The sequence below is a fragment of the Pollicipes pollicipes genome, unplaced genomic scaffold, assembly GCF_011947565.3.
Source record: "Pollicipes pollicipes isolate AB1234 unplaced genomic scaffold, Ppol_2.1 Scaffold_7231;HRSCAF=8579_pilon_pilon_pilon, whole genome shotgun sequence".
NCBI classification, from domain to species: domain Eukaryota; kingdom Metazoa; phylum Arthropoda; class Thecostraca; order Pollicipedomorpha; family Pollicipedidae; genus Pollicipes; species Pollicipes pollicipes.
In genome coordinates, this window is record NW_023597034.1 from 22,682,227 (window position 1) to 22,696,090 (window position 13,864).

The 13,864-nt window shown below is 57.5% G+C and overlaps 1 protein-coding gene across 3 annotated transcripts; it reads left to right on the forward strand.

The window, feature by feature from the left end:
• Nucleotides 1-287: 287 nt before the first annotated feature.
• Nucleotides 288-13,753, forward strand: LOC119110299 (NADH dehydrogenase (ubiquinone) 75 kDa subunit). Of its 3 annotated transcripts, none has more exons than XM_037234065.1 (15): nt 288-352; nt 3,663-3,819; nt 4,356-4,463; nt 4,844-4,981; nt 5,831-5,916; nt 6,278-6,419; nt 6,562-6,783; nt 7,701-7,787; nt 8,222-8,338; nt 9,554-9,683; nt 10,395-10,546; nt 11,715-12,093; nt 12,456-12,631; nt 12,915-13,049; nt 13,398-13,753. In XM_037234065.1, exons 2-15 carry the CDS (start codon nt 3,673-3,675, stop codon nt 13,548-13,550), a joined length of 2,172 nt encoding a protein of 723 aa, XP_037089960.1. In that variant the 5' UTR covers nt 288-352; nt 3,663-3,672; the 3' UTR covers nt 13,551-13,753. The 3 variants fall into 3 exon arrangements, with proteins under 3 accessions (XP_037089960.1, XP_037089961.1, XP_037089962.1); XM_037234066.1 differs by having other exon boundaries at nt 309-374; XM_037234067.1 differs by having other exon boundaries at nt 327-365.
• Nucleotides 13,754-13,864: the final 111 nt, after the last annotated feature.

Here is a 13,864-nt window from a genome sequence, read left to right on the forward strand (position 1 = left end):
ATCCGCAGGTTAGATCATGTTTTTTTCTGATTCACACCGAGGTCACTTTGTGATAGACAAGATCTGGCGACAACGTCGGCATAAATACAAAAAGAATAGCTCTTCACTCCAAAGGTTACGTGCAAAACCGAGGTGCTGAAACCAACTGGCGAACAATGACGCCGTTCGGAGGATTACGTAATGCACGGGGTCTGCTCGGCGCTTGCCGAGGGAGCGCTCCAGTGACGTCACGCTAACGCTGAGCGGATGGAGCTCCGAAATAATTTGATGATCGTACCCTCCTTACACGGCCTTGCGGAAAACGACGGAGCGCAGGGCAGTGCGCCGGATTGTGATATCTCGGCCAGGGAAGGTGAGATCCTAAGGCGAGTTGGGTGCGTGATATATATGTGGAGGTCTGGTTGGGTACTTTGATGGAAGCGAAATCGTGTATGGGGCGGGGGTGTAGTAATTTTCTCGATTTTTTTTCTTAGTTGTGTTGGGTGTGTTGCGCATATTGCCTGCGTGCCAGGGCACGAAAGGTGTCAGACCAGCCGACGAAATATTGGAGGCAGCTCGGATCCTTCCCTATATAGGACAGACGACTGCTCTGCTTGGGTCCAGGGCTGATCTTTTCTAGCCAGGGGTTTTAGCTGGATTACTCGACAAGATTTTGTGGACATGTGCACCTGCTGACCAGACTTCAAAAATACATGCTACGCCGAACACGTCTGCCGCAGCAGCGGCATCACGGTCGAAATTGCAGCGCACGGACGTCTTGAATTTCAGCCACAACTGAATGTTTTTTCCCCATCCTGCCCCAACAAGACCTCGTCAGTTTATTATGTTTTGCAAACTGGCTGTATGCTGGTCTGCAAAAGTTCACCAGTAGAGGCGGATGCTTTGGTTACATTGGTATGCTGAACCTCATGCCTGAATGATCTAAATGCAGGCCAGGCCAAGTTGTGCTGAGTTTTCAAATTATACTCAGTGTCACAAATTTTCAGAGAAATAATCACTTTGTCACAGTATCTGAAATTTGGTTTTGGCTCTTGGGGGAAGAGAACAAAAGTATTAAAATTACAACTTGTAGTTAGAACAAAATAACCCAAGTGAATTTGTGATGCATTCACAGCTGGCACTTAAGGACTTTGGCAGCAGATGACAGTAGACACCATGCTCAAGCTGGTCTCAGTGATTGCCAAAGACCATTAGAAATTGGCTGCTTGCAATTCTGAAACTTTCTAGTTTCCTAAGAAAGGACTTATTCCATAAGTCTATGCTTGCACTTACTGTATTTTTTAAGCTATGCAGCTGATAAAAAGAAGTTGATATTGATAATTCTATTGTAAAGGTGTCAGTCCCATTGAAGGCTGATAGAAGCAGATGCTTAAAATGCCCTGCACCTGTTGCACCATTCCCTGGAGCATATAATGCTTAAGTTTATGATTGAAATATCATGCAAGCCATAACATAAATAGGAGTATCTGGGGCATTGTAGCTAATGCAGCTACTTCCTAGCCCAGGTACAATCTCACCCAGAGGAAATATTTTGGGGCAATGTGATACCTGCCTAGGCTTTACTGACCTAGATGTACTTAATTTGGGAACAAGTGTGTAGTTTCATATCTGGTTGGATAGGATGCCATCCCCTCCCCAACTATGAGAAAAAAACTAGGTCAAAATCAGGGAGAACATGGTTTGCTCCATTTATAGTGCTTTAGCCAATCTGACCCTTCTGTGTTTTACAATAGTTAAATTTGCTGAATTGTTTGGGAAGAATTCCCAAGCATTCATTCCAAAACAAGAGCTGTGAATAATGATTTGGATATGCTCACCTCTAATTGGATCTAAAGGTGTGTTTGGTATTCTGTGATATCTTTATGGCACTTGGTTTGCATTACAATATCCTTAGAAGCCACTTAAAGATGATCATGTGGTACCCAGTCTCTTTTTAACTTAAACTCCCATTTGTGAACCATCAGACTTATTTCATTTAACTCAATATGAGATATTGTGCTTGATGTAAACCCAGTGGGTGTCCAGTCTAGGCTGACATGAACCTGGGTGGCTGTTTGAATGTGACATGCTTGGATAAACTTCAGTTTGATCCCACTGAGATCTCAGCACACAGAAAGAAAGAAATTAAAATAGGATGTCTGTTGATGTCCCTGTGATCACAAATTTGAAATGAACATGAAAAACTACCTCTTGAAAGAATGTCTTCAGCAAAATAACATTTTGGTTTGACCTTGGTCCAGCTTTCTTACCTGACCCAAGTTCAAAGAAGTTAATCCTAATCCAAAATCAGATTGCCAGTCTGACAGATTGATGGTTTTGTATAACTCTCTATGCTTACATGAAATCATAATGTTTTGGTTGTCAAATTTACAATGTTTGACTATCCTCAGGAAGAGTCAGGAGACAGGTGTGTTCCAGTTATGAACTACCCGGGAACCTAATGGATATTTGCCAGTACTTTAAGTCAAGTGTCCTGGCTCAGGCTGACACTGTCTCCATTGGTGGCATCTTGTCTCTGTGGCTTTGTGTAACACAAGTGCATCTTGTCAGAGGGCCCCAACTAACAAAAGAAGCTTCTGTCATTCAGGGTTCCATCCCTGTACCTGTTGAGAAAGTATTCCTCTGTCTGACTCGAGGCCACCTGTCAGCACAGAATGCCTTGTTTGGCAGTGCGAGCCCCTGAATGATACAGGAGCCCCTCATTGCTACAGAGCACCTGACTGATATAAATCGCGGGCCCGGCCGTGCCCCTGCTGGGGAAATGGGCCCCCAGAGCTCAAACCGACAAGGAGCCCGCTGTTTGGTGTTGTGCTCTATGGCCGAAAGATAGCAATGCTCTCTCTCTCTCTCTCTCTCTCTCTCTCTCTCTCTCTCTCTCTCTCTCTCTCTCTCTCTCTCTCTCTCTCTCTCTCTCTCTCTCTCTCTCTCTCTCTCTCTCTCTCTCTCTCTCTCGCCCTCGCCCTCGCCCCGCCCTCGCCCTCGCCCTCGCCCTCGCCCTCGCCCTCGCCCTCGCCCTCGCCCTCGCCCTCGCCCTCGCCCTCGCCCCTCGCCCTCGCCCTCGCCCTCGCCCTCGCCCTCGCCCTCGCCCTCGCCCTCGCCCTCGCCCCTCGCCCTCGCCCTCGCCCTCGCCCTCGCCCTCGCCCTCGCCCTCGCCCCTCGCCCTCGCCCTCGCCCTCGCCCTCGCCCTCGCCCTCGCCCTCGCCCTCGCCCTCGCCCTCGCCCTCGCCCTCGCCCTCGCCCCTCGCCCTCGCCCTCGCCCTCGCCCTCGCCCTCGCCCTCGCCCTCGCCCTCGCCCTCGCCCTCGCCCTCGCCCTCGCTCCTCGCCCTCGCCCTCGCCCTCGCCCTCGCCCTCGCCCTCGCCCTCGCCCTCGCCCTCGCCCTCGCCCTCGCCCTCGCCCTCGCCCTCGCCCTCGCCCTCGCCCTCGCCCTCGCCCTCGCCCTCGCCCTCGCCCTCGCCCTCGCTCTCTTGCTCTCGCTTTCGCTCTCTCGCTCTCTCCAGAAATCTATCAATCAGAGCATTGTATCTAAATCTTTAAGAAGGTGTTGAGTCATGCAATGTAGGTTAGGTAATAGAAAGGACTATTAACCTCCTCAGCCATCATGTAGAGTGTGCTGGTAACACATACTACTTCCAAAGCATCGCGGCATGCCTCCTGTTGCAGGTGTGTCGTCATGTTGCGGGTGCCTGCCATTGCGCGCCTGCTGCGGCAGCCAGTGGCCGGGGCTGCCGCCAGATGGCAGAGCACCCAGCCAGAAAAGATTGAAGTATTTGTTGACGGCCAGAGTGTGCTGGTTGACCCTGGTACCACAGTACTGCAGGTAAGGCAGAGTATCCTCCGTCTCTGGATCGGGGGCTCTTGGACTGGCACGCCAAGAGACTGGGCTGTCCCTCCCCCTTATGGAGTGGCAGTAGACTGGAGAAGGTCCACTGGCGACATCTCTGTCGTGGGCTGCTGGGATAATCAATTTGGTGGGTCCCATCGCCAGCCTGTTAGTTATCTCTGAATGCAACTCAGCAATATAAGTGCAGTTTGCCGGAACAGATCCAAAATTCGTTCTTTCTGCTGTTGTTGATCACCTCTCTGTGAGAAGCTGGTAACAATAACTTACAGTAGTATTTATCATTTTAACATGATCCAAAAGGTTTCTTTTGACAATTAAAGATTACTGAAGTGCCTGCCTGTTTCTTGGTGGTTTAAGTAACAGATTCACTGCTACATGCACGTTATTTAAAGAGGTGGAAATGACCGAGCCTAGGAACAAGGCTTTAGACCCACCATGCCACAGCTGTTTTCTTGTTTCCCTACAGTCACCGAGTTGTCGGCCTGACGTCTCATGGTTGCGACACATTTCAGGCGGCGGCGATGGTCGGGGTGGAGATCCCGCGGTTCTGCTATCACGACCGGCTGTCGGTAGCCGGCAACTGCCGCATGTGCCTGGTGGAGGTGGAGAAGGCAGCCAAGGTGTGTCCAGTGTCCGTCCATCCGTCCACCCTGCCTGGCCAGCCAGGCAGCCATCCGAGCCAAACCGTTTGGTAGTGCCCAGATGTGATTGTCAAAACATGATGAATGGCGCGTGCGCAAGGTGGCCGTGTGTCATGATGCATAATGCAGCATGACGAGGTTGTAAATGTGACGACATGTTGCATGCTGTGACATGGTGCAATCTGGTGTCATGTGCCACAGTACACAACAGTCACAGTCATATTATTGCGCTGGGTGAGTTGAAGCTTGACTGGTGGCTGCGGTGATCATCCGTTCTGGCCGTGCGGTCGATGTCCTGACCTCGGAATGACAGAGTCAGCGTCGCAGCCGTGCCGCCGGTGACCGCCCACCCGTTACAGCCCGTGGCGGCCTGCGCCATGCCCGTCATGAAAGGCTGGAATATCAAGACCAACTCGGACATGACCAAGAAGGCGCGCGAGGGCGTCATGGAGTTCCTGCTCATGAACCACCCGCTGGACTGTCCGATCTGCGACCAGGTAGGACGCCCCGGCCGGCCCTCCGGGGCGCGGCGCTGGTGCGGCGCGGCGCGCCCGTCCCGCGGCCGCCGCCAGCCCTCTGGCGCTGGCGGCGGCCGGCGGACGGACGCCAGATGGGCCCGGGCCCGCCGCCCAGCTGTCTGCTGGTGTGCCGCGCCACCCTGCCTGTTGGCATTGCTGAGTTCGGCGCCGTGCCGGAGATCCGAGGGCTCTGTCGTTTTCATGCGTTTGTGCGTCGTTTGTTTCGGTGTTCACGTTTTGTGTCGACATTGGATGGATGCCGTTGGTGTTCCGAGCCCATCTGACATGCTAAAATCCAGAATGAATCAGCCGTGACACAAAGCTGGAATGAATCGCGAGACTTAATAAATGCTCATTGCCGATTATTCAGCTGTAGCCCGCGACCATACTTGAGCCTAATTCGGCACGCACAAGAGCACGCACTTGAGTGGGCACGGCGTGTGTGCGCCGGCGTTGAGTGGTCTATAGCTGCGCTGGCTGCGCACGCGGCACTGAGCTGACGCCTGGATCTGTGTGTGCCAGCACTGAGCTGGTGTCTGGGTCTGCGTTTGCAGGCACTGAGCTGGCATCTGGCGGCTATGTTTGCCGGCACTGAGCTGGTATCTGGGTCTGCGTTTGCCGGCACTGAACTGGGGTCTGGCGGCTGTGCTTGCCGGCACTGAGCTGGCGGCTGGTGCTGTGTGTGCCGGCACTGAGCTGGTGTCTGGGTCTGCGGTCGCCGGCACTGAGCTGGCGTCTGGTGGCTGTGTGTTGCCGGCACTGAGCTGGTGTCTGGGTCTGCGTTTGCCGGCACTGAGCTGACATCTGGTGCTGTGCAGTGCGCGGCAGGGCGGCGAATGTGACCTGCAGGACCAGAGCATGACCTTCGGCGCCGACAAGAGCCGCTTCACAGACAACGCCTTCAGCGGCAAACGGTGAGCGGCAGACGCTCGAGAGCGGCTGGTGAGCTCGGCGCGTGTCCAGCTGTACTGCAGTCACCCTGCTCACAGAGTGCTTGTCTCGGGTGGCAGGGCTCAGACTTGAGGCGGCAGCGGAAGATAGCTAGCTCGTTTTGATGACTGCGTCAGTTGAGACGAATAACTTAAACACGACCAAACATCTGTGTAAATCGACAGCATTTTTCAGCATTTCAGTCTGCCTTTATTTGTACAGTCTCGTTATGTTTTGATGAGGTGAACTGGTGGGGTTGTGACCCGTCGCAGTGTGGCTGCCACAGCCGTGCCGCCGGCGGGGAACGGCTTGGCCGGCTGTGACGGAGTACTCGTCTCTCGCCAGAGCCGTCGAGGACAAGGACATCGGCCCGCTGGTCAAGACCATCATGACGCGCTGCATCCACTGCACGCGCTGCATCCGGTTCGCGTCCGAGGTGGCCGGCGTGGATGACCTGGGCACGACCGGCCGCGGCGGTGACATGCAGGTGAGACTGGCACGGCGGCCAGCCCGGCGGACGTCTGACCGCCGCGGCGTCGGCTGTCTCACTGAAAGGATGCTGTTGGTGCGCCGTCTGCCGGCGCTGCTCACCGCCCACGTCACTCGACTGACCGCCGCCCGCCCGGCAGGTGGGCACGTACGTGGAGAAGATGCTCATGTCGGAGATGTCGGGCAACGTGATCGACCTGTGCCCGGTGGGGGCGCTCACCTCCAAGCCGTACGCGTTCACGGCGCGGCCGTGGGAGGTGCGCAAGACGGACAGCGTCGACGTCATGGACGCCGTCGGCAGCAACATCGTCGTGGCGACCCGCACGGGCGAGGTGCTGCGCATCCTGCCGCGTATGAACGAGGTACGCCTCTGGCTGTCGCCAGCGAGCCGAGCGCACGCGTCCGGCGCTCAGAATGTGGACATGGGGACGTTGTGTGGTCCTGCCACGCACCCCTTGGCGCGGAATAGCTGCTGTCTTTGGCGCCATGTGTCATGGCGTTCTCACGCTGCTGAATTTAAAGAGGCGCTTGGTTTAACTCGATTTAGAGTGCGCTATGCTGCTGAATGCGGCGCGCGATGTCAGGTCTGTACTGCGCGCCGCTCGGTCCTCTGTTTCATCACACCCTCCGCGGTGCGCCGCTCGGCCCTCTGTTCCATCACGCCCTCCGCGGTGCGCCGCTCGGCCCTCTGCTCCATCACGCCCCGCGGTGCCGCTCGGCCCTTGCTCTATCACGCTCTCCGCGGTGCGCCGCTCGGCCCTCTGCTCCATCACGCCCTCCGCGGTGCGCCGCTCGGCCCTGCTCATCATCTCCGCGGTGCGCTCGGCCCTCTGCTCACCCCTCCGCGGTGCGCCGCTCGGTCCTCTGTTCATCACACCCTCCGCGGACCGCTCGGCCCTCTGTTCCATCACCCTCCGCGGTGCGCCGCTCGGTCCTCTGTTCCATCACACCCTCCGCGGTAACCCCTTGGCCCTCTGTTCCATCACACCTCCGCGGTGCGCCGCTCGGTCCTCTGTTCATCAAACCCTCCGCGGGTGCTCGGCCTCGCATTCACATCACACCCTCCGCGGTGCGCCGCTCGGCCCTCTTCCGTCACACCCTCCGCGGTGCACCCCTCGGCCCTCTTCCATCACACCCTCCGCGGTGCACCCCTCGGCCGTCTTCCATCACACCCTCCGCGGTGCGCCGCTCGGTCCTCTGTTCCATCACACTGTCCGCGGTGCGCCTCTCGACTGTCTTCGACTCGGCTTCCATCACACTCTCCGTCTCCCCTCTCCAGGACATCAACGAGGAGTGGATCGACGACAAGGCCCGCTTCTCCTATGACGGTCTGAAGCGGCAGCGGTTGGTGGCCCCCATGCTGAGGGTGAGACCGCGACACTGGCTGGCGCCGAGGAAGGCGTATGGTCGCGAGCACTTCCCGGGCATATATGTCGGTACACGTACTTCAGCCTGACGGAGTTTGTTGCCGCACTGCTGGCCCACGTGGATCATGTCATTTTAAAGACTGATCGCATGGGCATTGCAGCATGGGCAGGGTTTGTAGTACGTGCGATGTCGCCCAGTACATAGGACTCGTTCGTGCGGACAGTCAATGTAGAAGGCCAGAACAGCACCGGCGGAGAAGAGGCTGCCCGTGCCGGTGTCGCCGCCTCTCTCCTGCGCTCGTGTGGACGGGAAGCTGCCGCCGGTGGAGTATCCACGCCATTAACGCCGCCGCTGCTGTGTTCGGGTGGCCGGGGTCCATCCTGGTTGGAGGGTGCTGTGTGTGTGCGTGTGAGTGACGTTTCCGGTGTTCAGGTGGACGGGGAACTGCAGCCGGTGGAGTGGGAGGACGCCCTGGTGGCCACGGCCAAGTGTCTGCGCGCCGCCGGCGAGGGGACAGCCGTCGTGGCCGGCGGCATGTGCGACGCCGAGGTGAGCCGGCTGGCGAGGGCCGAGCCGCGCCTCAGGTGTACACCGGCCCCGTCCCATGCTGACCCAGCTGGTGTGGCCACTCTGCCGCCGTGCGGGAGGTCGTGGCGATGGTGACTTCTTTGCCAGATAGCGGGACCGGTTATTTACTGCTGGATTGCACTGTGTCACTATAGTTAAAACGCACTAGGCAGGGGTGTCAATTTTTGTAAATGATTGGGGGGGGGGGGGGCGAACTGAGAGCCCCCCAGGGACCCTACTCAGCCCCACTCCCGGGCAGTGGCAGCCTGGTTACAGAACGGCCGGCAGTCGTGTAGTTGTATAGCGCGGGTAAAGGTCGTTTCGTGCTATTTGTGTTATGACGGCCCGCGGCGAAATGGGTTCGTAGAGCTTTCATTGCAGTAGCGGGCTGGCGAGTTCGAAATGCCAGAAATAAATAATGGTGAGCACGGAATCGAATGCAAAATCGGTACCAGCAAAATTTGCGCTGCTCATTGCTCCTCATTTTGTAGCTGAACTGTGCCTATGATCTGACCAATCGATGCGCGTGCGGAAAAAAACAAACAAGAAAACAAAACGTTTGGGTTTCAAGCTATGTTTTCGTATGAGATAATACAATAAAGAATTGGTTGTCTCGGATAAAGCAATGTGAGCGTTGTTGCCTACCATGGATAGCAGACAAAATGTCCTTAGCATAAGAGTCTTCATGAGACCGCAGAATCAGTGGCGTAAATGTCATACTAAGGTTGCGGGAAAGATGCGTCTGTGGATTTATTTGGCTGGCAAAGATAAAAGCGAATCCGTAAAAATGAAACGTGACCCCATTATCTTAAGTTACCCCCTATTTGAGGATTTAATTTTGAGGTTGGTCAAGTTACCCCGCTATACCCCCCCATGGTGACGCCACTACGTAGAAATATGAAAGAAGAAGCTGTGTTATGGTCAACACGGTTCTATGCTTTTGTAATATTCCAGCAAAAAATTGTGGGAGGGGGGCTGGCCAACGTGGACGTGGGGGGGGCATATAATCCCCACAAAATAATTCGATTTGGCCCGGTGGCAAAAGGGCCGATGTGCGCGATGCGCTGGTTATGTGAGACCCACACGAGCGGGTCGGATCGGCGGCTGGGCTCAGTCTCAGTGCGCCGGCCGGTCACCGCCGCTGTGTGCGGGCCGTCGGCGTCGGTGATTGACGGCCGCCGCCGCGCTGGCCGGCAGTGCCTGACGGCCGTGAAGGACCTGGTGAACCGGCTCGGCTCCGAGATGCTCTGCACCGAAGAGACGTTCCCGACGGACGGCTCGGGCACCGACCTGCGCTCCAGTTACCTGCTCAACTCCAGGATCGCAGGTCAGCCGACGGTGGACGACCGGGGCCGCCCTGACGGGGCCTCCCTGACGGGCCTCCCTGACGGCGCCTCCCTGATGATGCCTCCCTGATGGGGCCTCCCTGACGGCGCCTCCCTGATGATGCCTCCCTGATGGGGCCTCCCTGACGGCGCCTCCCTGATGATGCCTCCCTGATGGGGCCTCCCTGACGGCGCCTCCCTGATGATGCCTCCCTGATGGGGCCCCCTGACGGCGCCTCCTTGATGATGCCTCTCTGACTGGGCCTCCTTGACGGACGCCCCCCGACGAGGGCGTCCCTGACGAGGGCTCGTTGACGGGGCCTCTCTGACGAGGCCTCCCTGACGGACGCGGCGACCGTCCAGTGGGCCTGCCAACTGGACGCGGGAAACTGGCTCTGACAGCTCTGTACTTGCAATTTGTGGGTGGTGAGTGCACAAGCCGCGTGTGGGTTAATGCGTTACTTACTTGCGCGCCTATGATGGCACGCCATATATTTGCATTGCGCCGCTAAAACTTTCACCGCGCCGTGCTACATCACGGACAGTCACGCACCCAGCGTGACGTGCGTGGTCAGTGGCATACGCACTTCCGCATCGTTGATCATGCGCCACGCGCGACCTGGGAACGGCCACCCCGCACATCGCCGTCGGCACGAGACACGCATCTGTCCGCTGCACCGCCGTGACGCGCGCGCCGTCTGACGTGGCGCCAGGTGTCGAGGAGGCGGACACGGTTCTGCTGGTGGGCACCAACCCGCGCTACGAGGCTCCTCTGCTGAACGCTCGCATCCGCAAGTCCTGGATCAACAACGACCTGCAGGTGGCTGTGGTCGGACCGCAGCTGGAGCTCAACTATCCGGCTCAGGTCAGCGGCGGCGGCGAACTTGCCATTCAACGGACAGCGCTATCGAACCGGCTGCTCAGAGCACTGTGGGAGCCGTCTACCTCGAACCGTCTACCTCGAGCCGTCTACCTCGTCTACCTCGTCTACTTCGATCCGTCTACCTTGAGCCGTCTACCTCGTCTACCTCGATCCGTCTACCTTTAACCATCTACCTCGGACCGTCTACCTTGTCTACCTTGTCCACCTCGGACCGTCTACCTCGAACTGTTTACCTCTAACCGTTCCTCTCGTCTACCCTGTCTCCCTCGAACCAGCTACCTCGAGCCGTCTACCTCGAACCGTCTTTTTCGAACAGTTAACCTCGAACCGTCTACCTCATCTACCTCAAACCGTCCACATCGTCGTCCTCGAATCGTCTACATCGTCCACCTTGAATCGTCTACCTCGTACAGAGTCAGGGATCGGATAAATGTATTTATTAGTCTTAGTACATGTCCCAAGCTTCATTACGATCTATGTGGGCATAGGATTGGAATCTGTGAAGAAAATATCAAAACAAATTCCTGGACAAATTTTTAGGAAAAAACAATATGATTTATTAGACTAACAAAAAGTGCGGATTGCAAGCATGTTTTTATAGGTTTGAGTTGCTAAGACTGATCGATGGTGGCCATCTCCCTTTTTACTAATCTCTGGCTGTTTGAACAATTGAAAGGATTGGTGATTTCTCTGTTCAAAAACGAACGCATGGTCCACCGACCGGTCACGGCCAGGTGGATGACAAAACATCCAAAGGTTGGGTTGCCGGTGTACAGAACAAGCCGTGCGCGGACCTGGCGCGGACGTCCTGGAACCACCCGGCCTGTCTGTACTTGATACGTGTCAGCTGTAAGCCGTGCTATAAATCACAGCTAGTTCACATCGGGTTCACATTTCGGTTCCTTTTTCATTGCTCGTCGTACCCGTACTGAAAAAAAGAAGGTGATGTGGAATGCGTTTTCAGGCAGTGAGCTACATCAGCGCGTCGGTTGTAAGACATGTTCTCAAAACTTGCGTAATCTCCCACTAGGGGTAATTTAGGGAAGTTATTTCACGTTGAGGCTGTCTGTCAACACAGTCCGGCGTCTACGCTCCCTGGTCTGTATCCCGGAGTAGGCCGCCTCTGACGTCACAAACCGGGGCCCCGCAGCACCTGGGCGACTCGCTGGACACGCTGCGTCAGCTGCTGGCCGGCAAGCACGCCTACAGCGCCCAGCTGGCCGCCGCCCAGCGGCCCATCCTGGTGCTGGGCGCCGCCGCGCTGGCCGGCCCCAACGGCGCGCAGCTGCTGGCGCTGGCGCAGCAGCTCGCGCAGCAGCTGCGCGCGCGCGCCTCGGCGCCGGCCGACTGGCGCGTGCTGAGCGTGCTGCAGCGGGTGGCGTCGCAGGCGGCGGCGCTCGACCTGGGCTACCGGCCGGGCGTGGCGGCGGCGCGGACCGGCCGGCCGCGGGCGCTCCTCCTGCTCGGCGCTGACGAGGAGACCGTGTCGCGTCAGGACCTGGCCGACAACGCCACTGTCATCTACATGGGTACGTAACAGACGATGAGCGACACCTGGCCACATGTAACTGGCATAGGTCACGGCCTTACAGCGCGAACTCAATCTTCCGCACTATGTTCCACTTTCGCTAGGAAGTGGATCCAAAGGTTCTCTGGGTTATGTACAGTTGAATGCGACGGTATCTCGATTATAATTAGTTGCATAAGCGAGGCTTCGTGTCCTTATGTTTCTGGAGCGGCCAAGGTGATGTTAGTCTGTTGAGTGCTTGCCGAACCAGTGCGGTCGTGACAGCGGCACGTCGGCGATGCGAGGAGCGTGAAGAGAGAGTGCGGCCGGCCGCAGCACTGTGCGGTCACTTCGGACCAGTGACCCACCTCTGGCGGTCGGCAGGACACCACGGCGACGCGGGCGCCGCCGAGGCCGACATCGTGCTGCCGGGCGCCGCCTACACCGAGAAGCAGGCCACGTACGTCAACACCGAGGGCCGGGCGCAGCAGACACTGACGGCCGTCACGCCGCCGGGCCTGGCGCGCGACGACTGGAAGATCGTGCGCGCCCTCTCCGAGGTGAGCAGCCGCCGCCGACTGTCTGCCGCGTGCCTCCCTGCCCGGGCGCCTTCGGGGCACTCCTGAGCGTGTCAGTGAGTGCTGTCCTTGATCTCTCCCGAGCCGATCCACCAGCGTATCCACTGCCAGTCGTAGTACCGTGTGAGTGCCCTGTACGCAGATGTGCACAGAGCGGTGGCACTTGACGTGTTTTGTACATGGGCAGTGGGCGAGCGATTGTAGCATGTGACCTGCCCCGCGCCGAGGTGGGGCGGCGGCATCATGTGAAGCGTCCTGTGCGCAGGTGGTCGGCGAACCCCTGCCGTACGACACGCTGGCAGAGATTCGCCGACGGATGACGGAGATCGCGCCCAACCTCACGCGCTACGGGGATGTCGAGGATGCCAACTATTTCGCGCAGGCGGCCGAGCTGGCCAAGGTTAGTCACCGCTATTTCTGTACGCGGGCAGGAGCGGAGCTAGCGCGGTGACAGTGTAAATGCGACTTGGCTTATATATCGAGTACGGAATGGGTGATGGGGAGGGTAATCTGTATTTTGGCTACAGAGCATCTTATCTGATGCGCCAAACTCGAAACAGCGTTCAGTGTCTGGACGCAAACGCTGATGGTAGGCGCAACAGTTGAAGTGCCGTGCATTTAACTGGTTTGACCGATAACAAAGTGTGCGTACCATGAATATTGGGATAATCATGATCTATGTTCGGAGACATTGCAGGCGCCGATGCGCCGATGCGTCCCGCTGATTGGCGCGTGACCGTGCTTTCAGAGCATTAGCGCCCAGTCCCAGACGTCGCCCGTGACGCCCGCCCTGCTGCACCTGGAGGACTTCTACATGACCAACAGCATCTCCAGGGCCTCGCCCACCATGGCCAAGTGCGTGCAGGCCGTGGCCAAGCAGCGGGAATCCAAGTATAACTAGACGGCGCCGCCGTGGCGCACTAGCAGCGTGATGGGGGCCGGGTGGGCCGGCGCCGGCCCGTTAGCGTGCGTGTTTGTACAGACGGGGCACGCTCCGCCGCGTGCGGGGTGGGGTGTGCCCCTGCCGTCCTCGCCGGCCGGGTTTGACGGATCTGTGAGCGGCTCCGCGCACGGTTATTTGTGAATATATGTGAAGGTCAGGTGTGCTGGCGTGTTGGCTGTGGGTCGGCTGAGAGTGCGGACCGGCTCTGCGTCAGATGTGTTCAAGCGTGTCACAGGGACACGATCGTTGTTATCATTCGGTCTTTATGATGC

Bases quoted from the DNA above. Each gene is read 5' to 3' on its own strand.
- LOC119110299 (XM_037234065.1), top strand. From the start codon at position 3,673: ATGTTGCGGGTGCCTGCCATTGCGCGCCTGCTGCGGCAGCCAGTGGCC. The intron at 6,420-6,561 runs GTGAGACTGGCA...CCCGCCCGGCAG, and splicing joins GCCGCGGCGGTGACATGCAG to GTGGGCACGTACGTGGAGAA. The intron at 12,094-12,455 runs GTACGTAACAGA...GGCGGTCGGCAG, and splicing joins CGCCACTGTCATCTACATGG to GACACCACGGCGACGCGGGC.